Source organism: Trematomus bernacchii, unplaced genomic scaffold (genome assembly GCF_902827165.1).
Source record: "Trematomus bernacchii unplaced genomic scaffold, fTreBer1.1, whole genome shotgun sequence".
Lineage (NCBI taxonomy): Eukaryota > Metazoa > Chordata > Actinopteri > Perciformes > Nototheniidae > Trematomus > Trematomus bernacchii.
This window is the reverse complement of record NW_022987641.1, coordinates 2097216-2123285: the sequence shown is the minus strand read 5'-3', so window position 1 is coordinate 2123285 and position 26070 is coordinate 2097216. Positions and strand designations below refer to the sequence as shown.

The 26070-nt window shown below is 40.0% G+C and overlaps 1 protein-coding gene across 5 annotated transcripts in view; it reads left to right on the top strand.

The window, feature by feature from the left end:
• Positions 1-26070, top strand: part of atp2b1a (ATPase plasma membrane Ca2+ transporting 1a) — a 38031-nt gene that overhangs the window by 421 nt on the left and 11540 nt on the right. For all 5 annotated transcript variants that reach the window (XR_004556186.1, XM_034133548.1, XM_034133549.1 and 2 more), the window contains exons 2-12: positions 8751-9228; positions 16889-17086; positions 17386-17643; positions 17828-17953; positions 19600-19761; positions 20277-20315; positions 22247-22399; positions 22554-22768; positions 23475-23717; positions 24273-24514; positions 24936-25173. Coding sequence is in view for 4 of the 5 variants with exons in the window: in XM_034133548.1 (XP_033989439.1) it covers positions 9036-9228; positions 16889-17086; positions 17386-17643; positions 17828-17953; positions 19600-19761; positions 20277-20315; positions 22247-22399; positions 22554-22768; positions 23475-23717; positions 24273-24514; positions 24936-25173 (2067 nt within the window). In the remaining variant the exon portion in view is untranslated. The remainder of the gene's footprint in view (positions 1-8750; positions 9229-16888; positions 17087-17385; positions 17644-17827; positions 17954-19599; positions 19762-20276; positions 20316-22246; positions 22400-22553; positions 22769-23474; positions 23718-24272; positions 24515-24935; positions 25174-26070) is intronic.

The following is a 26070-nucleotide window of genomic DNA, read 5'->3' as shown; positions in this document are numbered from 1 at the left end:
CGACTTATCGAATATTTTAGAAGTATCCTTTGCGTATTTCACTCCTTTGCAATCAGCATAAGCTAATGCCTGGGAGCTAGTTGGCTAACATTATACGCCAGCCTGTTTTTTTTTTTTTAAAACGTTGGACTCCACGCCACGGTTTGTCGTGGACAGCAGATTGACAGTTAGCCATTGAGGCTCATCATTTATAGACTGCAACTCAAAATGTGGACTCGTCTACTGTTACGAGGAGGCATTTCATTCTAAGGTACGGAACCCAGAGTTTACAATGGGGTGCGTTTTAATGCAGGTATTTCAGTCTATTTAACGTGATATGAACCCCCTTTAACAGGCAGGAAGATAATGTCATTGAGATAACGTCAGTGGGGTTAAAGATGTGAACCGACCAGTAACGGTCAATTTGGGGATATATAGAGGCAGGGGCACCGTGTGGGCACGTTTTGGGTCATTTTGTCAGCCCACTGTCACAGTATATTGCATACAGCAAATGTCTAATTTGAATGAAAATGTGTAACGTCGTGTGGAAATCTAGAATGTATCACTATGATATCAAAGATATGTCGAATTGTGTTTCCTCTTGGGTATGTCATACCTCTTACCTTATCTATAATGTCACCGAACAAGCATAATGTCATAGTAGGAACATGCCCTTTCACAAGTGCAAGCTATAACGCTATTTAAAGAAGAAAAAAAGACGTTCACTTGCACGGCAACTGCAATTCGTCCAATCCTTGAACGCAGCATGTCGCTTTAAATTACCATGTCCAGTTACCTTTTATAACGGTAATGTGTCTCGTATTCCCCACGCTTTCCATGTACTGCAAGTTTATTACGTATATTAACGTTACATTATTGACCTTTTTTTAATGGGCAATGTAACATCGTTTTCACACTCCTGCACGTTTTCTAGTTGATGTGTAGCGCAGCCACTGAGCACCTTGTGGTGTATAGTTGAAGGGATCACTCCTTATCCAATTAAATAGCACCAGCTTTGCTGCAGCGCCAGTAGTCTTCCTGTGCTCGTGTAATGACTTGTGAGCCTACAGTGCATGGAAAATAGTGTTGTAGTTTTTATCAAAATGCATTTGGACACATAATGTATTGTGAGCTGGAAGTGAATAGACTATGGTTCAATGAGACAAGGTGTTCCAGTAACTGTAGTTGTCATAGACCTATTACATAATGTCAGGCAAGCTTTTACATAGCCAAGCTGTATAGTCAGAATGCCTTGTTGGAAATAATTGCTTGGTCTAATGTCATTTGGTGGCATTTATTTTCAGTTTGGAAAAGTAATATGTTGTCTCCTTTTAAATTCTACAACATTAGAAAATATTATCCAGGTTAAACAATGAGTTATATTTTATTAAAACTGTCTAGCTCAGCATATAGCGATTGAAGATTTTGTTCAATGATTCACTTAAACCATCAGCAACCCAATCTGTCGCTGTGTCTGAGCCCTTTGAACTCAGACTGTTGCTGTCACTCAAGAATGCCAAAAATATCCTTTCTTACGCCTTGATATACCATGCTTTTTCATAATGGCTGACTGCTGAGTGCACTGCTCGCACTGAATGATATGAGGCAGAATTGTTAGACTTAATTGGAAAACTGTATCTCAAAAGCAAGATCAGTTTAACCTCCTGGTTAAGTTTGATAGTGTTTCCCTTACTTACATTTCCACCTGCTCATAAAGGTTAATTAGCCATTCTGGAGAGTATGAGATTTCTACTAATCTTACTTCGTAGTTTGCTTCTAAAATGTGTGCTGTTGGCTTCTCTTGGCACAGGAGGTTTGAGTAATCACACAGCAATAGTCACTGCGAAGTAATGCAGCACTTTCTTCCAGGCAGTTCTCGCCTGACAAGTCTGTCCCTAACTCATCACGGATGAGTCTCCCTTTCAGCTGCTTGATACGTCTACTGAATTTATTGTCATGCTCTGCACTTCCTTCAATTACAAGCCTAAACAAATGAACTAATATTCAACAGCAACCATTCCTAACACTTGTCTTTTGCAACATTTGCCTCAGCCTTGTATAAATAATTATTATTGTTGAAAACAAGCCACTATGTCTCTAATCTAAGGTGACATTGACATGGTAAGCTTAATTTAGTCTTTTCTTTTTTTACTAAGTACAAGTTAAACGTATTTATGGTAGTATTTACTTTTGATGAACTTTTGCTTATCTTTTTTTCTCTGTGTGGATTGTGAGTCCAAGGTTATTCCAGGCAGAGGTTTAAAGTAACATGGAGTTTGAATCATTCATTACTACTTATTCATTCAAATATGGCTTTACAAACAGTGAAAACTATCTACACGGGTGTATGACTAAAATGAATTTGTATACAATTTCAAAAACTAATTGAAAAACTCTGATACAGTATCCTAAAACAATTATAAGGCACACACTGCAACATATCATTAATTAGTCATCAAGGCAGCTTGAAGGTCTAACTATGCTTGAATGTAATAACTATGCTTAGACTCAGTCTCTCGGACATCTATGTTAGTTTCGAGCTTAGCTTCATGATTTGACATGCATGATGCCACTAATCAAAGTTATTATCATTTTTAGGTAGAATGGAAGATGTAGCTGTCCTATTAGTGTCAACTCTATACATGTGAAAACAACTTATTGTTAATTGGTATTAAAGTGTTCTCATTGACATAAATCCACATTACATGCTGTTGGACTTTTCTGAAACAGTGCTAACAGGCACAAGTGCACAAATGGGGATTAATGGCTATCATTAGGGGTTTGAATCACAAATATTCATCACAATACAATATTCAATTATTCTTTCGACAAAAGTACAATGTTTACTGATATCACAAAGTCGGCCATGATGTGATTATGATACGATCTCATTCAGGGGCCTGCAGTCGATATAAGACCGTATCGTATGCCCTTTTGACACATACAAATGTATGATTAGCAAAGAAAATTAGATTTGACAATGTATTAACTAGCCTAGATATTTAAATAATACATTATAAATCTTAGTTGGTCAAGTGACCTAGAGTGTGAATGAAGAGAGTTAGAGCAGTTAAATAAAGTAGTACATCTCCACAACCCTGCGGGATGGTGCCGTATTTTGAATGAATTCAGCCAAAAGAGCACGCTTCTTTCTCTTGTGGCCTGTCTGCTCTTTGTGTGACCCGGGCTGCACACCCTGCCTATTGGCTGAGGGTTACACACCCATGTGGGGCCCAAAGGCTTTTTGTTGATGCCCAGAAATGTCCCCATCACAGCAAAATAACAAGAAAAGAGAAAATACAGGTAGAAGGCTGCAGGGTTTCTGCAGATACACATGCCACCACCACACACTTCTAGTGGGTCATTGAGAGAAATAATGAGTTTTTAGGCATATTATACCTTTTAATGTCTTCATTGATTGGCACCAAGTAATAACAATCTAATGTTCTAAAAAGGTCTATTTGATCTTTGAGATATTAGCTTTCTTGTATTCAGAGCACATTTCTCAACCATCTTTAGGAAAATCCAGCTGCAGATTTTTGTGTTGGATTGTATGGGGACCGTCACACGGGATAAATTGTTCTCTGCATCGACCTAGCCCTCTTTAGCTTTCAGAGTTCATTTACTTCTACGGCAGTCTGTAATATCATTGTGTTCATATATGTTTGTCTAGCACAAATTGCATTCCCTTCCCCAGGTCCTGGTGAAATGACTTTAACGCTCCACTCTACTGCGTCCTGAAATTGTAATGGTAAAGACAGCAAGGTCAGACTGTGGCAGCAAATGGCAAAGCGGCAGGACCTCAGGCCATTGAGCTGCTGTGTACAACCACATATAACAAAGAACACATAGAGCCTCTCATCTTCAAAGTGGCTCAATGAAAGGTGCTTCATTTTGGAATATTTTCCATCCTTTGGAGGGGAACGCCTACGACAAAATAAAACCATCCCTTCTGGTTTCTTTCCTCCTAAAGAAAAAACATTATAATATTTTTACAGTCACATTTTCAAGATGACTCTACAATATTGCCAATGCTAAAGCTTGTAATGGTACTTAAAATGATGTAAGGTACATTTGGTCCTGCAAATGCACATGTTCTTTTTAATGGTGTGAAAGAAGTATGTCTGTCATTAATCACAGTTTTTAATAACAGGGTAGTCTTCCAGAACTCTATTCAGGGCTTTTAAATGGTTGTTCACCTCTACCAATTTACACAGGCATCGTCTCAATGAGCAAGTGAAGGAAAACTGGAACACTATACACTTTGTGACATCTTACATGCTGTGATGTGGTTTTAAAACACTAAGTGGTTCACATTTGCCAGCTTTCACATCAGGGTTTTGTATAACACCTTATAGAAGAGACTCAGTCACCTTCATTCAAGTGTGCAGGGATTGAATAAGGTCTTGATTTGATCTTGTTGTGACAGACCCCTTTCATGGAGTTTTCTTCCCAGCGTAATTATGAGCACTCTGGATCAACCTGTTCTTCTCCAAAAATATAGTATTTATTTATTTTCTGTTATGATGTAAGGAGACAAAATCCTGCCCCAGTTTCAGACTGGCATATGTGTCACCTGCTTGGATTTAGTGATGTGTGTTTAAAACAGAAAAGAAAATCAATAATTGGTAATAATTGATTATGGTTAATTATTATTTTCGATGACATACATACAGTATGAAGGGCTGAAGTGTGTTGACGGTGACACCTCTGCCTGTGTTGGTATGACCTGGCAGCCTGACAGTGTTTGAGGGCCATGTAGAGGGTCCAGTCTGTAGACTGAAGTAGCGTTCTCAGCTGCGAGCCATGTAGCACAAGGAGGGCTGGATGTCTCTGCTTTGTACCCTCCACATTTACATGGCCTGACCCAGTTCAGTAACGGCTAGCAGTAGGGGGAGGGGGCAGTCTGGGCGAGGCTAAAAATACCACCCCTCGCATTAGGCAGCTCCATTGCAGAGGGATCCCTAGAATTGCAATCCTCGACTTGCATCGAGTTGTTGGCACGTAGAGGTGCACAAACTGCCAGAAGGTTTCCTTAGCGTGGAAACAAAGTATATTTCTTAGATTCCCACCACAGTTGTCCGATGCACTTGTTTCCACTTGCCATAGCCTTCTGGGCGGAGGATCTAGTGTGCATCTAATGTGCGATATCGCAGCTGTAAATAGCCTGGGTGGAGAACAGACTTGTGTCTTTCAAGACTCTGAAACCCCTCGGTATTCATGCTGAACTGTGGTTTTGCTGCTGTAGTGTGGAAAGGGTTAACCTTAGACTCTGTCATTCAACCATACCATGCCAGCTGTTGGCTTGGAGATCCAATCACAATGATTTTCCACTGTTGTGACATGTGACCTGCTCCGCAACCCGAAACTGTCGCAGCGCAGCAAATGTTGGCACTTCCTTCATCTCGGCGTTGTTGCTGCTCGCGGGGTTAGGGGGTGTGAATGTGCGAGAGGGCTCATGCAGTTTAACATGAAGACAGAGAAATGGAGAATGCAGGGAATTGCATTCATTGCCATAGGCTGCACAAGTGTTACCCAAGCAAGTCAAATATTCCTACTATTTTAAGATAAGTTGTTCAGAGACCATTTGCACACTTGAAAAACCACATGTTATTGCAAGATGACATGCAGATTAGTCCTGACCCCTGACATTCACTTGTCCTTTTGTTGTAATTAGTGAAAAGGACTACTGTTAGGCAAAAAGAGCTCAAAGGCTTGGTAACAAAACAACTCTTGTTCTCAGATGTGAAAGGGTGTTAGGATGTGTAAACAGTGAATTAGCAAAACGCCAAATTCACTACACGAGGGCAAATCATTATTTCCAAATTCATTATTCAGTGTCATATTCTGTATGTTTTATTTTATTTTTATTAAGGGTTGTGTCATATATGAAATGATTAATCTCTAAAGTAGTGTGTAAAATGATAAGTTTAAAATTACAATAACAATTGCATTAACCATTAACACGCTATTGTAATTCCCTGGCATATCTGTCTAATCCCCAAGAAATGCCTTTTTATATCAGAACAGTGGTGTGAAAAAATAAATAATAATACATGATGTAGATGTCAATTTATAAGGCAAGATGTCAACATGCGTTGAAGACCACTATCGGTACAAAAGTATTTTATTTTCAAAATGAAGATTTCTACGATCTCTCCCACCTCAGTAATGCACCCGGCCCTGCAATTATGCTGAGTAATAAATAATAAATTCTGTCCTGTTTTCCATGGCAGATGGCTCCAAATAGAATCTCAACATGTGACAGAATAGTTTCCAAGAATCTCAATGGAATAAGCTGCAAGCATTCATTTGTTCAGTGAGCAATAATAAAGGCTACATTTTCTCTCGTGCTGCATCTTTGCAGGTTAGGGAAGTTATTTTTGAGTTTTATGTTTAAATCCTGTTTGACTTAAAGACAGATAAAAGGGGTTCTCTGAAACATGTTTTGGTCAATGTTGTACCTATAATTGAAGAAAAACAATAAAACCTCCCCTGCTGAAATAACTGTTGCGTATTTTGAAGACAATGAAAAACGTTGTACTCTGTTTCTTTCAAATTATAAATCTTTGAATACTTCCTGTTACCTCCTTAAAACAGATTAACACCTACTCAACTTCAACCTTTGTAAATGTATTGGGATGTTGTATGTAGGGCTGCATGATTTGGAAAAACATATGCGATTATTTTGAATGATATTGCACTAGCAATATAATTTGCACTATTAGAGGTAATGATCATTTCTGAAACATTATCCACATTTTCATTGAAAATGTTCTCTTTTTTTGGGGTATAAAACTAGGATTCTTTTCATTAAGTCTATAGAATACCGTTTGTAGGCCGGGACTTTTTCTTCAGCACCACAATACTCGCACACTACTATTCAGATATTTACATATCGTTCCTTTACAAAATATTGCGCTTATTGCAATTTGGATATTGCCATAGTCCATATTGCGATCTCGACACCATTTAGATTGATATTGCAGTCGTAGCTGTATGTTTGAAGTTCCGTTTCCTTGCTGCACCAAGACAAATTCCTATCACCTTGGTGGACATGAATGAATCAGCCTCATTGTGTGAGGCTGATTAAAGCTGAATGGACAGCCGCCTCTCATTAGAATGGACTCCCATGTACAGCAGCATGGAGCTCCCTGATGCCACAGATAGTCCTAATTAGATGAAACAGAAGGCTTGTCCTGAGGTAATCACTGCTCACTACGTTACCCCACCAGTTACACTGCAGGGGGGCAGGTAGCTCTTGATAATTTATTTGTTCAATGTCAGAAGGACTGGGTGTTGTTTGACATGGCTGGGTGCTGTGATACAATCTTCTGGGTAATTATTGAAAGGCTTTGACTGTAAGGCTTCATCTAACTGGGGCTACTAGAGGAGGAGATTGCTGTTTTTTATTACGCAGAATGGCCATGTAGAGTTATCGTAATTTTGTACTCAGTATTTAAAAAGTAAGTTGACTATACTCTCTCACTTTCTCATAGGTGTGAGAGTGAGAAAGAAGTTTGGAAAACATTATAAATACAATATATAAAAAACACATACAAACCTAACAGTAAAATAATAAAGTTGGTGAGAAGATTATAAATTACAATATATATGTTTTTTGAACTGCACCCAGAATTAAGTTAGTTTCAATTCCATTTCAGCATGTGTATAATTTGTCCCTATTTACCTCAGTATTATTTACTGCCCCTACAGTATGTCAGTCAAATAATTAGGTGTCCTTTTAGACAGACACAGGGTGTTAAAAAGTAGATCTTAAGTGAGCCAATTTAAATCCAACAAAGACCAGAAACAAGTGAAATGCTGCTTCTGAAGCCCCTTTAATGTGAAAGACAGCTGCAAGAAGTGTTGAATTTGTATTAAAAGTAGGTACGGTAGGTTTTGGTTCTTGATTTTGGTTCGTTGAGAGGGTAAAAATAAGTCCCATGACAATTTCACTTGGAGAAAAATGTTGCTTCCAAACACTGCTACTGTGCTCGCTCCATTTCCCGCCACGCTCCCGTCTAACAGTACAGAAAGCGGTGAGATGCATTTCCTTAGTAATCAATAATCCGAATCGGAACCGGATTTCGGAACCCACCCCCACCACCCCTAATGCTAATGCTCCTCTCAGCTCACATACTGAAAGCAGAGTGCACATTACTTGACATGAGTTTTGTCCAGATGACAAAATGATTATCACAACTCAAGCACAGCTAATCAAAATCTCTTGGCGATAGCTACAGGCAGTTTTGCTATTTACTTTGCTACTTGTCTCAACGACCAAGTGGTTTTGTCTAAGGGTTTCAATGTTTGCTCTTACGCAGCAATAAAATGCTTTGAGTGTCTCCTGTACTAGTGTACTGCAGCCATGTGATGACAACAAGTGTAAAAAACAGATATTGTAACATACATATCATTTTGATCATGCTGCATTAAAAATAGGTCACTAAAGATATACAGAAATACAACAATAATATCCTCATTGAGTAATAAGCTTCATAGGTAATAATAGTCATATGTTGATAACAAGAGTGAAACTACATTAAAGTTTGTGACGATATGACTGAATAACGAATCCAACATTGCTGGCATGCTTACTTAGTTTACTCTGTAATGCTAATGACAGTGTCACAAAACATGATAATGTTCCTAAATATGTCACTTGTCAGTGCGATATTAATAAATGTATGTGGATCCCTGCTGTACATGTGAAAAAACACCCAGTAGTGTTACTTATCTTTCTTTTATCTTTGCTATTCTCTTTTCAGATCTGCATGCATGGTGATCATCTCCTCTGTGGGTGATCCAGTCACCATGAGAGACTAGGAACTCAGCTCTCCTAGGGAAATGGCTTGTTTTGTAATATCCCTGCCCTGCCTGCCGTATGACTCCAGCTGCCTCTGAAGGTCCCGTCAGCTGTTTATGGGAACTACCACTGTGTTCGCTCCCTTGAGGATTTAAGCTTTTCCAGGACAACACTTTCTTTTTTTCCCACCCCTAACGTCGAGCCGGGGCAGCAACGCTTTGCAACAGAGTGAGGAGGCAGCGAGACAATGGCGAACAACTCGTACAGCGGCGTGAAGAACTCCATGGTGGAGGCCAACCACGATGGAGAGTTTGGCTGCTCGCTCAAAGACCTGCGCGCCCTCATGGAACTGAGAGGCGCAGAGGCCATAGGCAAAATTGAGGAATCTTATGAGGATGTTCAAGGACTCTGCAACCGGTTAAAAACATCACCTATAGATGGTAGAGTAATGTTTCCACTACACTCAACATAATTACATTTAATTAGATTAAATACAAGATGTTTTCACAACAGTGCTAGTAGAACGTTGCTGTTGGAATGCTAATGTGGTGTACACATAGTTTAGTTGGCGTGTCATTGGCCATATCATCCACATTGGGGATGACTTGACATCACTTCCTTGGAAAACTTATATGCCAGACAGGTGGCTGTGCCGGCTGGCTCTGACCTGGGCCAGTCCTGCTCTATTTCAAGGCCTGTGGATATGTCCCTCACACCCTCCCTCTCTCCCTTTTCACCTCTGTGTCTGTGCGTGCGTGTCTGGATGTCTCTGTGTGCTTCAGACAGAGCAGCTGTCTGCCTGGGCTCAGCACCAGGCTGCAGGTACATGTGGCGGACAAAATGGGAGGCTTTAAGACCAGGTAGTAATGACTTGAACATGGTAGGGAAGGAGTGAGTTCATCTAATGAATGTCTCTTCTGTGAAACTTGTGTATTTCGTCTTCATTAGGACCCCAATGGTGGTTGAAAGCTCCTTTGCCCCTTTTCTCTCAGTTTGTCTCTCTATAGACCGGCTGCCTAATCGCCAGTATGACCTTGACTGAACTCTTATGGGAGGGGATTTTCAGTTTGATCCCAGATTAAAACGGCACCGCATATTCACTGTAGCAGAAACAGTCCTCTGTTGCAGTGTCTCACAGCAAGCAAAGAATGTCCTGGGCATCAAAAACCCAAAAGGAAAGCAATACATTCCATGCTATAATGCATTTCTCAATCAAGAATCACTACCTCACTATTTAATTCTTGACCTTTCATTTATTGGCAAAATGGTGTAAAAGCCACACCATGCTTTCGCCGCTTTCATTGTCTGTTATACAGGCCAGTAGGCCATTGTACGAGCTGAGCAGAAATAGCTGAATAGGAATTTGCCTGTTAGGAGAGAATGAGTTGTTCAAACATGCATGTGGCTTTGTCAAGCTGGAGAACGAGAGTCCTGTCATATTTGTAGCATGCCTGACACTAGTTGTTTCATTAAGTGTACCGTCCCCGCTTCTATCTAATCTATGCTGTACAAAATGAAAGGGGTTAGTCAAGTCCCATTTTAGCTTTTTCAGCATTTTCAAGCAAAAGAAGAACAAGGTATTGGTTCTTCTTCTGTAGGTGGCGTCTGTGTAGGTAAAATAACAGAATACCGTAAACATGTTTGGAATATTAAACTACTTTCAACTTCTGCCTTCCCAGTACTATCACCAGTCTGTATTCACCATCATCAAACATGTTCTTACATGTTTTATTGAGAGAATATAATATTATTTCTAGATTGCAAGGGAAAAAGGCCATCTTTTCATAAATGGCTTTATACTTAACGAAGAAAAGGCAGCTTTTAGACATTTTTAAATTAACTATTTTACATCTGTTGTGATTTGCAACTGCACTCTACTGATCAAATTGAATTGGTCCACATTTAGTTTCCCTTCGCAGCAGGAGCTGTTTCAGTTGGCACACAGTCACTGAGTTTTGCCACTTGCCGTTACAATCGGCTCATTCGTCATAGGATTGAGAAATTAAGCCATCATTTAAGATTACAGCAGCTTGACAATTGAAAAGGGATTTCTAATTAGTTGGTTGGTCATTTTTTCAAACCTCTTAAGCCAATCCTTTGCTAATCCCCCACATTTCCAAGCTCTTTTTTTCACTCGAAGAAGTTTGACTGAAGTTCTCTGTTGCAGCTGTACCAATCTACTTTGACTAGTTTTCAGCGTAGTCTTCTTGTTGGATTTGGCTTGATGTTATGAGGCTGAGTATCTAACATCTCCCAGTTCTCTCAGATTGAAATCCACTGGGCTGTGATTTAAATAGATTTAACGTATCAATTCTCAAAGTTTGAAAGAAATGTATTAAACCCACTGTTCCACGCATTCTAAATTGTGATAATAAAACTGTCAAAAGCTTTTTCTTTTTAAATCAACTTTTAGTTTTTAACATATCTCTTCTTAACTTTTATAGTATGCTGTCCTTCTCAAACAAACCCTGTTTCCACGTGGGAAAGAGCCCCTTGTATGCTGGAAATACCAAAATGCTGTTGCCGGGGCCTTATTTACTTTCGCGTTACTTCCTGTATGCATGCAGGCTTTTTTTTCCTTGTGCTTACTCTGGTTGAGTAAGGAACTGTGAGGACATTTTTAAGTTTCAGCTTACCCCCCCTGTTAATCTCTTTTTTTAGCTGTGTAGTCGGTTATATAAATATTAGTAACATTTAAAGGGGAACTCGTCCCTGCTTTTACACCAAAATCAGTCATGGGGAGTACTACTCATCTTGTGAAAACGGTTGTATAACGTTCTCTTTCGCTCTTGTAGGATGCTTTGTCAAGCCTGCGAAAATAACTCGAGTGATGTGTCACCAGAGTTAACTTGGCTTGGGTTTAGAGATGACGCATTTGAACTGGAAGCCTGCATTACTGTACGTACTCGGTGCATTTAGTTGAAAAGACATGGATGCTCTGCTCGGCAGGGATGGTCAAATGAAAAGGGCTCTCGCATTATGGAAGTGTAGGATCTATGTTTATGCTGCTTTTTTATTGACTATAACCCCATTTACAAAAAAAGGAGGTAGCTGAGGGACTTGTTAATTTTACATCAAGGGAAGCTATGTAGCTGTATGGCTTCTACTTATGTTTCAAGATCTTTCTTGATGATTCAGGAGATCTGAGCCTTTGCCACATCATTTGTGACCAGTCTCATTTTTTAAATGTGTCCCTCTTGAGCACTAGGCTATTTGTAGGAGCAATACTAAATTACTGGAGTATTTTTATAATAACATTCCCATCCTTTTAACACAGTGACTCAGCATTGAATTGAACAGATCAGTATCATAGTATTTTACCCAGATGTATTTAGGATTGGGGGTGGTTCTTTTCCAGTTAATGCTTAAAATACAAAAATGAGGCCTACAGAGTTATTAGAGAGGTGTAATATTTGAAAAATAATTAGATCACACCATAGAACAGTCGCGAGCCGTGACTTTTATACCTAGGCCCTCTGACCCCCACCCCTTCCCTCAAAAAAAAAAAAAAAAAAAACGTCACAGCGTATACTTCAGCGGAATATCAAAACAGCGGCCCGGGGTGCAAAACGCATCAATGAAAGCGACCCTCTACCACACAAAACAACACCTGTGAACCCAATTTGTGTTCTTTGAAATTGAAAAAGATATTGCATTGTGTTTGTTACTTTCGTTGCAGTTGTATGTCTTAAGTGTAATTTGGCATGCTTTTATTTTGAAGGCGAGTTTACGCTGTTGACAGGAAGTTGTTGTTGCTATGGAAACAAGCGGGCGGAACTTGTCATAAAGTCCGCGATAATAAAACCCACCCATTTAGAGGGAAGATATGATTGGTCAATTGTACTGTCATTTGACATTACTCTCTCGTTCAGTTACTATAGCGGGCCCTCTGTGAATTTACAGCTGGACCACCAATCACCTCCTACCTTCACCTCGCAGAGACGGCTGAAGGAGCTTCTTTCCTTTAACTCTTCACATTCAAACAGAAACTGAATAGGCAGATTCGAAGGATTTATTTCTTTGGAAATGTTATTTTAAATCAAGTTATTTTGGTAAAACTAATAAAAAATATAACTAAAAATATATATTAAAAAAAATATATATTTTTTTTTAATGTTTTAAAATATTATTTTGTAAAATATCTTAGGCACTCAGAGAGGGCCTAGAGGGCCCTGACGGCTCGCCACTGCCATAGAATCAATAGCTTCAGAAAACCCTTCTAACACAGCAGCATTTATTTTCTCCCAATGGGATCCACTATTTCCTCTGCATAATGAGACTTATCAAATAGACCAGGCCACTTCGCATCAATATTATTGACAATGTTCCCCTATTTTCCCTTTAACCATTATTCCCTGTTGACTGCTATTTTAACGTGGTCAAATATTTGGGTTCCAGCCTATTGATCAAATTGACTGTGGGCTGAGAGGCTTGCACAATTGGATTGCAATTCACAAAAGGGGACAAGCTCTCTGTATCTACCATCCATACACCACACCCCCTTATTCTATGGGAATGTTTAGACTGTTAAATGATAATGTTTACTCTACAGGGGGCTGGCGTTGCTTGTCTTCATGTCCGAATTTAAAATGATGCGCTTAAATAGGCTTTAGCCAGAGAGTGAATGTAGCATATGGCTAGGCCCTGCTTCTGTTGGTGGAGCTGTTCACTGGGTGCTGATCTAGCTGTAATCTTTGGATTGAAAGCTGCGATTTGTGGGAACAATAAAGCCTTTTTCCTGTATTGAGTTATTAACAATGGTAACGGGTGTCCTAGATTGCGGCAATTCATTTTGGTTTTGGTGATTTTTAGAACCTACGGCTGCAAAGTACTGTACTAACAAATTAAAACCTCATGTGTATTCCCCTTTCAGGTATAAATGATGGTACTATACGGTACATACAAGTCAGATATGTAGTTGTTTTATAGATACTCTGCCATGGTCCGTAGTCTAGCCTGCTTCTCCAATATAGCTTTCCAGGTAGAGCATTTTCTTATTCAGTGGTCTTTACAGAATTCCCCTGCGGCGTGATATTGATTTGAAGAGTATGAAATTGCATGGTAATAAAAATCCATGGCTATTTTTGGTGGGGAAATGACCGTGCTATAGTAATTAGGGTGCTGCAATATTGCTCGATTTGTTGAGCAAAGCCCTGCTTATTAGCTCAGAATCTGCTTATATGCAACTACACACAAACTGCCCTAATCACCTATACATGGGAAAGCAGTATTGAGAAGTAATTAAGGGTAGCTAATGAATCAATCAAATATATTTTATAGAATCCAAGTAGTTTTCAAATATAGCAGCAAAATTGGGAGATTACCCCTATTGTGACCCTTTAGCATTTGAGTAAACTCAATTGTCTCTTGGTGCTGCACAGTTTTGTTTCACTTGGTAAACGAAAGATTTAAAAATAAAAAATGCTTTTTCCTCCATCAGTTCTTCCTTCTTGGTAACTTTTGTGTAAAGCCGCATACTCTCGTTTTTACACGATAAAAGCAATTTTATAACTTGAGTAGCAGTTATGGAAATCCCATAATCCAATAATCCTTACACTCTGATTAGCTTAATATCATATTAACATAACCAGAAATCTCCCCAAGCTGCTTTTTTTTGTTGTACAAAGCAGGGTATTCTGTGCATGAAATGAAATATTGTCTTCGATTTAACAGTGCTATTTATTATTTCTGATTGTACTAACTAGAGGGTGTGTTGCTGCATCTCTGCATACTCACAGTTACACAAAGATTGTAGAAAGCAAATTGTGAGCCTGTTTCCTTTGATCGTGACGGACCCGGAGTGAAGGCTTGCCCTGACCCTCACTGCTGGCTGAATAGACAGAACTCAGAGGGGTCAGCCAGGGACAAGTGTCCAAATTAAATGGTTAATGATTAGCTGCTTGACTTGAGACACACTCAGGGTGCTGAAATTATGTGAGGGGCCAGGGCCAGCCTATTTTCTGTTTGTGTATCCAATGGAAGGACGACGTGTTGATCGTCCTCTGTCACTTGTGTTTATTGCTATCATGCAAAGGGAAATTGTGCTGTAAAATTGAATAGGGTATTAGCTGTCAGCATGTTTTCATTAGAGGTGTAGAGAATCAAAGCAGACGGTGAGAGACAGCCAGGGAGCAGCGACAGGATAAACCCTGTAACCCTTTTTAAAGCGCTGTGCCGGTGAGTCATCCTCACCCTTCTCACCCCCCTTTTTAGAAAAATATGCGTTAGTTTGAAATTGTAATGACAATTACTTAAGGATTTTTTTTTCTTTGATTAAGTACACCAAAACTCGTTTTAATTCAGAAATAGGTAAATAAATATAATATTTTTAATTGAACTAGATCTGTATACATGATAGTAGACAACATGCACCATTCTGGTTAATTGATGGAATATTATTTAACTGTGATAATTGTTTTAGGGACATTTTCATTAATTTAAGGTAAAGTATTCATAGGATTTAATTTTGATTGGTAACAAAATATCTGTACTTTACCATTATTGCTGTATTAGCATCCAATTATACTGGTGAATATAATGATCTATTCATCTATTTAATTGAAAAGTGGTAACTAACAAAACCCCACAGATTATGGGTTACAATAATATTTAGTTAATTGATGTTTTTCCAGTGCTCTTATATTTCACAAGAAAGAACAATCAGTACATTGTATAGATATGTTATTACACTGCAGGAACAATGCAAATGGATGTTGTTTGATAAATGAACACATTCTACTAATGATTTAATGAAGCTGTTTTAGACCTGTCTTTCTCAGCGCAGTCTAGCAACTAACAGCAACACTTATTTTCATTATTCATGAATCTGCTGTGTTGCCTTCAAGATGTCAGAAGATAGTCAAAAAAGGCTGTTAGAATATCATAATGCCAAAGCAAATGCATTCATGTTGCTTTTTATATTCAACCAACAGTCAAAAACCCTAAGTTATTTAGTTCACTATCATATAACAAAGAAAATCAAACAATCTTCACATTAGAGGAACTAGAACTGGAGGATTAATGCTTGAAAAATGTCACATTTTTCAGTTCTTCAACTCTCTACTTCAGTTTACACCATCAGTGGTGTATTTTGACAGCATTTGTAATGGAGAATTGTCTTCTTGGCAGACAAACAGTGTGCCTTTCTCTCTGAGCTGTTGTCACGGCACAGACTCATTATCCAAATGTGGTGTCATGGTTTGCATTGTTCCTCTAGCCTGTTTGTATCCATCCTTCTATCTAACTGTCTGTCCGTTTCTCCATATGTCGACCCTTCTGATCCTTTTTCCTATTAAGACCAGTGCAGCTTCCCTCTATCTGTCAATACCTCCACTCTTTATTAGTCTCAGTCCCTATCACCCTCCACTCATCCCCATTTTCCTGTCAGTAGCTGTTTCACACTGTCACTCTTCCATGGCCCCCAATCCTCCGCCACACGCAGCTCCATAAAGTCTCCAGAGCCACCCCCACACAGTCAGTCTGCACAGCATGAATAGAACTGAAAAAGTGTCGTGCATCATCAAATGTGCGAATGCCCTTTTGAATATACAACTCAGCCTTGAATGTGGAGGCATTTGAATGCGGGGCTCTCTGTGCACTCAGATGAATGGCTCTCAGGCCAAGCAGCGTGTGATGTGTCAGAGAGATGACTCTATAACAGCACAGGTCATAGGTCGTAGGTCATACTCTCCAGTCAGTCGTTCATTGTATTTAAAAACAGGTTATGGGATTAGATTTGACCTCTATTGTTCTCACATTGTTCTAACATGCCTGAAAGAGTTGAAATGTTAGACATGCCCATTGCCCACAGAATGTGTGTCATTGTTGTCGAGCATTGTCTCCTCCTCTGTGTCCGGTCTAAATGCTGATTCCTTTTTAGGGATAATGTTTTTAGAGACCCAGTGAAGAGAGTACAGCTTACTGGCTTTTACGTTATGGAGATTCTCCTCCTCTGAACTAAATGTCCACAGTAATGCATCCACAGCACATGATTAATGCTCTTTTTGATGTTTTAAGTCTTACATTATTACATTCCAAGAAACATTTCAAATGAAAATATAACAAATGAAATGCTTTTGTTCTGTGTCTTTCCCTCCTCAGGTCTAAGTGGACAGCCTGGAGACATCGAGAAGCGGAAAACAGTGTTTGGGGAAAATTTGATACCGCCCAAAAAGCCCAAAACTTTCTTACAGTTAGTGTGGGAGGCGCTACAGGATGTCACACTGATTATTCTAGAAGTGGCAGCCATAGTTTCACTAGGCCTTTCTTTTTATAGACCTCCAGATGCCGATAGAGAAAGTAAGCAAAACTTCTTTACAGTTTCCATTTATTTTGTTATTCCATGCTCATGTACTGTTATGTACAAGTATATATGGTGTATGTTAAACAAATATTTGTCTGTCATTAATTTATCTAGGAATTTTTATAATGGTAAAATCTAATAAAAATGCCCACTATCCTTAGTGCTTCACTTTTCATACATTTGTCTCGGTTTGTGCATTTCTTTGTGTCTGAGTGATAGGATGATGTGATAAACTGTGGATTTATCTGAGAGTTGTAAGTGAAGCTATATTAACATTTCCCCTGTCCCTCTGCAGACTGTGGAAGGGCAGCTGGCGGTGTGGAGGATGAAACTGAGTCAGAAGCGGGCTGGATCGAGGGCGCCGCCATTCTTCTGTCTGTTATCTGTGTGGTGCTGGTGACAGCCTTCAATGACTGGAGTAAAGAGAAGCAGTTTAGGGGCCTCCAGAGCCGCATCGAGCAGGAACAGAAATTTACTGTCGTCCGTGGAGGACAAGTCATCCAAATTCCTGTGGCTGAGATCGTGGTCGGCGACGTTGCACAAATAAAATATGGTAAGAAGAGATAATGATTTGTTATGGAAGTTATTTAATTGATTGAACATGTTGCATAGATAATACTCAGAATGAATACCATATAATCAAAGATTTATTCAATAAAACAATTGCAAATTTCAGATTTGTTTGTAAACTATTGTTCCTCAAAGTGAAAGATGCGTTTTGTCTGTGTGTGTTTCAGGTGATCTTTTGCCTTCTGACGGGGTTCTCATCCAAGGCAATGATCTGAAGATCGATGAGAGCTCCCTCACAGGGGAGTCGGACCTTGTCAAGAAAACACTAGAAAAAGATCCCATGCTGTTATCAGGTAACATGCAGCCGGACTTTTTTATTTTATTTCGATTTATTTGGAAATTGAATTGAAGACATCTGCGAAACTGACTGAGCTTAGTTGGTTTCAATAATACTATACACATCATCTTTAAAGTCTGGCTATGTGTGACTCCAATCAGAATTCCTTTATACGTCCTACCGAGGCAAAACATTTACAATTACAGTCTTTTTTAGTTAAATGATAGATAGTCTTTTTAATTAATTTCATCATGTTTTTATAATTGTATCTGCTATCCTCAGTTTCTTAAAGGACTTATGCTAGACTGAGGCATTTTGTCAGTGAGACCATCTGACTGTACTATCTTGACACTTACATTTTAATCTACAATCAAAGTTGTAATGCTAATGTATATGTCTTTGGTGACAAACTGGGTTAGAAATGAAAGTGAACTAGTGTCCCTATCCTGCTGCTCAGTGTAATCAATTAGCAGCTTTTCAAAACTCCAGATGTAAACCAGTAATTGAGTTCAGTTTTTTTGTGTGCCAAGACTCCATGAGCACAAAGCCCCTTTAACACTGTTTGTGCTGTCGCATAGCTTTGTTTTCACTCAGATCCCAGAAGAAGTGTGTAGGGATCCTGAAGAAACACTTCTTGTTTAGTTCATCTGGCTTGTACTGGCATACCTCCAAATGAGTGCGTGTGTGTGTTTCCCCCACTGCTTTTTAAATTTCCCTTAGCACAGGCTGTATCCCTTCTGCAATCACTCACGAATTGAAGGAAAGCATCCGCTAATTAACAGAGGCGTGAGAGAACTGTTTAACGCTTTTTACTTTCCACTCTCCTGCTCTGTTTTCCTCTGACTTAAGCTTGTTTTGCTTGTTGAAATCAATAAGATCTTACTTTCGTCAGAGAGGGATGGAGACCCAGAGATCTCTAGAGAAACCCTTTTGTAGCCTTTCAGATTTTCATTAATTTCGCCCACACTGACAATTGGCTTTTGATTAAAGGCTGTTGAATAACGATTTGGAGGATTTTCGCAGCAGTGATTGTGTTTCTTTGTCTTTTTACTTGCAAACGCACCATTCCTTTATTTATTGCCGCCAATTGAAAACCGGCATTAAGTTTCTCCTTGTGTGTAGATGGCCACTTAAAAGCTACTTAAACCATATTCTCAGAAAGCAAAGAAATCCAGCTCAGCATTTAGTCTGAACCAAAATGATAAGGTCAAGTTACAGATATGATTAGTCAGCGTTAGAGCTGCAACACAGTGTTTCCCACAGATCTGAAATATACCTGTGGTGGTAGCCGGGCACACACTGTTCTGATGCGCACACACTGATTAAAGGCTGTGCTCTGAAAAAAGCAGTGTGTGTAAGTAAGGTCTCCCTTTCTGTTGGTCGCTTGTTAGCAGACCCTTCACGTGATAGCAGAGCGAACAGATACAGGAGGCGTAGAGCGAGGGGTCATTGTCCACTAGTTAATCGATCGCAGATGGCGTCGTGCTCGCGGACGGATAAGATAATAAACCTGGGCGGCCCGCCCAAGTAAAGTCTATGTGTGGGAAACCCTGGAACATAAACTTGGTTTATTAGATCAAGAATCATTTAGTCAGATTCTTTACATACCCTTCCCCTCCCTTCCTTATTGACCAACGTTTTATTTTCTTCCTCTGTCCAAAGGCACCCATGTAATGGAAGGCTCAGGGAAAATGTTGGTTACGGCTATAGGGGTCAACTCTCAAACTGGAATTATCTTCACTTTACTTGGGACCGCCGAGGATGATGAGGAAGAAGAAGAAGAAAAGAAAAAGGAAAAAGAGGAGAAGAAGAAACAGAGAAAAAGTTAGTATCCCAACTGTTCTGTTGTTCACATTTGAATAGATATTTACATTTTTTACCTACAGTTTGCATCTCGTATAAAGATTTCCTCGTCTTGCATTCAGAATGTTTTATATTGAAAGCAGCAGGCCAGTGTGGAAAGAGTAGCTGACTTAACAAAGTTGCATGTGGACTAAGAACAAAAGATTGATGTGTTCCACAAGTTAGATTTGAGATCCAGGGCTGGATTGTAGGAGATTAACTCACTTCAAATGATTTTTATTATCGATTAATCTGGGCAAATATTTGAAAATAATTCCCAACAAACCAAGTTAACACTCAAAGTGGTTGTATTATTTCTATGTAATAAAATCACAGCATTTGTTGCGGCAATAATTATTTTTGAATCACAAAAATAGACATACCTATATACATAATATACAAGCATACTAGGTTACAATAGTAGTTTAAAGTGCAGATACTGTGTATTGTTCAGCAGTTTGTTTTTACTTACCATACAATTTATTATTTTGTAACAGACAAGAAGCAGGAGGGAGCGGCGGAGAATCGTAAGAAAGGTAAGTTGCACATACAAACACTATTACAACCATACATTATCCTTACAGATTAGCACCTACATTTTAAGTATTAGCCTTTTTCCTCTTTACATTTAACAGCGATGTAGGTCAAAGCATCAATTTGTTAATAGTTTGCTGCAGTGTATTTTTTTTGCAAGTAATGAGGAGTTGCACATTCTTGCATGTCCCCGTTTACACTTGGTACTGGCTGTTCTTGCCTATCCATTGTGCTGCCTTGCCTGGCACATTGGGCTTTGAGCAGCAGGTGCTACTGAATCCAGTTATAGCGATTAGTGATGAGGAGATTAAAGCCATGCAACAATTCTGGAGCCAGAACATCTGCTTTCCCACCCATCGCTCTCTCTCTCTGACTTTTCCTCAGGCCCCCACAATTTGATCTATATTGACGTACCAATCTGAACAATTTAGAGTCAAACTGTAAGGATTTTCCGCCTTGCAACAATGATGATAAGGCTGTTTAGTGGTGGCTCAGCCAGCTAGCTGGGCTTGTGTTCTCGGGCTGGGACACTATGATCAGTTTGCTTGGGTCTGTGACCACAACCCTGGCGCTAGTCCCTGGTGCACAGATTCCCTCTGCCTGCCAGGAATCAACAGTAATCCTTTAGACTGAGATTACACAGGCCATGTAAGAGCAGAACAAGCCACAGTCCACAGCAGCTGCAGTAGCCCAGCGTTAATGCCCCTCCTCTTCCTGCTGCATACATCCACACACAATACTACTGTCTACGTCATAGTAAAAAAGAGCTTTAAGCATAGAGCAATTGGAAAAGGACTGCATCTGCTCATGCAAAGCAACGTTGCAGAATTGACACCCAGATAGTAGGAGAATGGAAATGTGTCAGTTGTCCTTTAGCAACAGTTCTAGCGCCAGTGCCCGGCGGAGCTAATGATTTTATCATGAGGAGTGACACGCAGAGACCTGCCCCTGCTGGCCTGCCGGCTGCCTCTCCTCCCTCCTCTGCCATTAGAGGCTTTGCGTTTCCAAGGTTACCTGGTTAGACGTGGGTTTGGGATTCCTGTCAGTTCTTTGTGCAAGGGAGGGGGGTCCGGAGGGATGTTGGGGAAGAGATGAAAGAGATTTAAGGGAATGTAACTGGCCACAGGAGTTGCTGTCAAAGGAGGATTCAATTCCTCAGACAGATCTGAATGCTATTTGCTAGTTAACCTGTTCTTTAAATCTCTAAAGGTGGGAGTATGCTAATTACTCTACCAAATCTTCCAGCTAATTACTGTGCGGTCAGACCACTGCAAACATAATTACAGTGACATTTCCCAAGTTCCATAGATAAAAGGAAAGCAAAAAAGAAACATGCTAATTTGACATCCATTTTGCTCTTGGCAGTCACTCTTGATTTAATCTATTATCTTTAAATATAGTGTTTTTCATAATGCTTCTTGTAATGCTGTTCTGAAGCAACTTGCTGTGAGTAGTTGGCAGCTAAATTAGATAATCAAATAACTCAAGTCTGTGTTATTTGACCTCCTACAGTTTATTCATTCACTGGTGTAACGGCAGCGTTTTTACCTCAGTTCATGCAAATGTAAGCAAATGGGCAAATCTAAAGAGGCTTCATGTGGTGCCTGATTACACATTGCATCTCCTGTGCGTTCTTTGGGTTATGCTGATTTGTCGCAACTGAAAGACACAAATCCTGGTATCTTCTTGAATATTTGAATCTCTAATGAATATGTAATTAATATGAATTTGGTCAGTAATGTGTTCCAGATAAGACAAATACATCTGATAGACAAAGTGCTGGGACACTGTTTAAACCAAACACGTTTTCAAATGAATATGTGGACTGGCATGTAGACATTGAACACATAAGAATTTACAACACTAAAATGAAACAGCGGTAAGGTGTAACTGCCAGGTCGTTTAAAAAAAAAGTTCTTGTCCTTTGCTGCAGCTAAAGCACAGGATGGTGCTGCGATGGAAATGCAGCCCCTGAACAGTGAGGAAGCTGATGCAGAGGAGAGGAAGAAATCCAACACGTCGAAGAAAGAGAAGTCTGTTCTCCAGGGAAAACTGACCAAGCTAGCCGTACAGATTGGAAAAGCAGGTGAGAAAACCCTTGAATTCCGGCAAACATGTATGCTATGTAGCTTTGTGTCTCCTGATTGTCTGCCATTTTGTTTTCCACATCCAAAATTCGATCTAACCGTTTTATGATTGATTGGTCATTCTCTATCTTCCTTGTCTCTTATTCTCCTCAGGACTGGTTATGTCGGCCATCACTGTCATCATCCTGGTGGTGCTGTTTGTAGTAGACACCTTCTGGATCCAGAATCTTCCTTGGGTCAAGGACTGCACACCCATTTACATTCAGTTCTTCGTGAAATTCTTCATCATTGGCGTCACTGTCCTGGTGGTTGCTGTTCCCGAAGGCCTGCCTCTGGCTGTAACAATCTCCCTGGCATACTCTGTTAAGGTAAAGTCTGCTAGCCAAGTGACCTGTGGCCAGTGCTGACCTGCTTACACTTTAGCCTATTAAAGCTAGCAGGCCAGGCTGTTAGACAAGGAGACTTGGCCATTTGATACCCTAAAGCCAAGCTATGATCCTTGTGCTGAATCTGTTAGCCAACAGAGGGCTTCGTCTTTTAAATCTTGCAGCCTTTAAAAAAAAATGTTGTCACACAAGTTAAAGTTATGTTCTGGAAAAATCTGAAAGCAGTCCGTCATTTTGACAGATTAGATCAAACTTGGAACAGCGCCAAAGCTTCCCCGCAGCAAGGCTCCGGTGTTTTGCATGCTTATGCTGCAAAAAGGAAATGATATAGTTTCCAAACCTAACTTTGCCGTACATATCATTGAAATGTCTGTGAGTTTTTGCTTTACGCTGTGCGCGCTCCCGCCAGGTGCAGTGGGCATGCATAACACCGGCGCTAACAGTTCACGAGCGTGCGCCCCCCTCCCTCCGTTGACAGTTCACAAGCGTGCTCTTTCTCTCTCTCCCCCCCCCGTCAGAGTCGTGTACAGAGTAGACCGACGGGTAATAATGGATTTTGACGGAAATGTTACGATCCTGTCCATCAAAATGACAAAAACGTCTTGCGCCACCTCTGGTTCTGATACATTTTCCATTAGTCATACTGAATTAAGTTGTGTTTAATCATTGGATGTATTGTTTTCTACAGAAAATGATGAAAGACAACAACCTGGTACGGCATTTGGATGCCTGTGAAACTATGGGCAATGCTACCGCCATCTGCTCTGACAAAACAGGAACACTCACCATGAACCGCATGACTGTGGTGCAAGCCTTCATCGGGGAGAAGCACTACAAGAAGGTCCCTGAGCCAGAGAACATCCCCTCCTCCATTCTAGACATTCTAATTCTGGGCATCGCTGTCAACTGCGCATACACTACTAAGATCATGGTAGGTCTGACAAAATGTATTAGAAAACATTATGCCACCATGAATATTGTCTTATAGAGCTGTACCAAATGTCGTTTTTAGTTTACATTTCAAGCTAATGTTGAGGGTTTTTTAAATGTTTATGACATCATTATCCTCAAAAGGAAAAAACAAATTAAATCAAATTTGTTTGTGCTGCAGAAAAACATTTCATTTTTTAAATGCAAACAAATATAGATTGAAGCACAATATTTCACAAGGTAAAAAATAGGGCATTTCGGAAATAGTGACATCTATGTTTTTTCAATAGATGTTTACTTTTTGACCTTTTGGCAATATTGTAAATGTTTGGTTTGCAAGAGTCTTGCACAGCTGAGATCTAATTCTATAACATTAATATATTGATGTAATCTTTATCCACAACTGTGCAGAAATACCTAGTACCAATACACTTTTAATATTGTTTTTGGATATGATTAATAACGTTATGAAGTTTTTAAACTATTTGGTACAGCCCTATTGCAGTGTCCTATTTGGCTTTAGCAAATACTAACTGTCTTCTACCTTTTCTCTCAGCCTCCAGAGAAAGAAGGCGGCCTGCCACGGCAAGTTGGTAACAAGACTGAATGTTCCTTGCTTGGTTTTTCCAATGACTTGAAGCGCGACTACCAGACCATACGCAACGAGATCCCCGAGGAGAAACTCTACAAAGTCTACACCTTTAACTCAGTCCGCAAGTCCATGAGCACGGTGTTGAAAATGGCTGATGGCAGCTTCCGTATGTTCAGCAAAGGGGCCTCAGAAATTCTCCTAAAAAAGTAAGAAACATTTTTTATCTTGGCATTTTAGGGTTTACGTTAATATCTGTCTTCTATTGGAATTACTTTACTGAAAAGACATGCACTAATGTATATGAAGTATGACCAGTGTTTTCCATAAGAATGATTCCATAGATTTGTTTTTACTTGTTTTAGCTGGCCAGTCTTCGCAGTAAATGATATGTGTAATGTCTTAAGCAGCTAAGAAGTTCAAGTGCATCCCACCCAAGCCCCTTACTTTGCGACTTAAAAACAGGCGCTCAGAAAATGAGCCTGTAACAACTCTGTAAGCCTCTTAACCAAGCAGGCTTCTTTTTAACCCACAGAGGGCTTAGAGGGACTACTTACTACCACAGTTAACCATTCCAACTCTTTGTCCTCTCCTCCTTAATCAACATTTCTCAACTTTCGTCTCCTTCAGGTGCTATAAAGTCATGACGGCAAATGGTGAGTCCAAGGTGTTCCGCCCACGGGACAGAGACGACATGGCGAAGAAAGTGATCGAGCCCATGGCCTCAGAGGGCCTGAGGACCATATGCCTGGCATACAGAGACTTCCCTGTCTCTGAGGGGGAGCCTGACTGGGACAATGAGAATGATATTCTCAGTGGACTGACCTGCCTCAGCGTGGTGGGCATTGAAGACCCCGTGAGACCCGAGGTTAGTGGCTTCACACACATCAGCAAGAGGGGACATAACACTTGTTCTAATTTAAATGGAGAGAACGTAATTTCATACATGAAAAGGCTTTGCTTTAATAAGGGGAACGGTTATCTTCATCACTTGTATTCAATGTGCTAGCACTTTATGCCCTTGGATCCAGTTATGCTGGAAAATTCTAGATAAACTACAGTGTTATCCGGCTATATCAGGAAGCAAAGTTGTTTATACCTGATCCAAAGAGTCTGCGTAAAAGCCAGTCGTCATAGAGAGTGGGTGAGATGCAACGTTATTTAAATATATCATTTTCATTCTTTCCTGGAAGGCATATGGAGTGTTGCACACAGTGATGGAATTAGCTCTGTGTTGAGATTAAAAATAGAAAGCTACAGAGAGAAGAACAAACTCTTATGCCTTTCTAACCTCCGCACAGATGGCCAACGGTTATGAGTTCCTGTCTTGTTAAGTTACAGGAACCATTTTACTCCTCTGTTACACCGCAGAAAGGTGTGGGAGGGAGGGAACGGGGGGGTTCCAGAGCTATTTGACCATCAGGAAAGCACTTCTGATGAAGCATCCTGGCAGCTTAATGGGTTAGCTTGCTCTTGTGTGCTGTTTGGCACTCAGGCTTTCGGAGTAAAAGACAATTGACTGACAGGAGATGCTGCATCAGCCATTTTAGATAATGATATTGAGGCTTTTGAGGGAGTGGTTCCACAGTGAGACAACTAAATGGATGTTCGAAATGGAACTGGGCAGGGCTCAAGCTTAAGGCCGTCGTCCCGGGGCTGAAAAAAAGAGGGTCGGAGAGGATAAAAAAAAAATGTTTGGGCGAATTTGGGACGAGAGTTAAAATAAAAATACCCTGCTAACTCTACTACGAACGGCGTTGAAAAT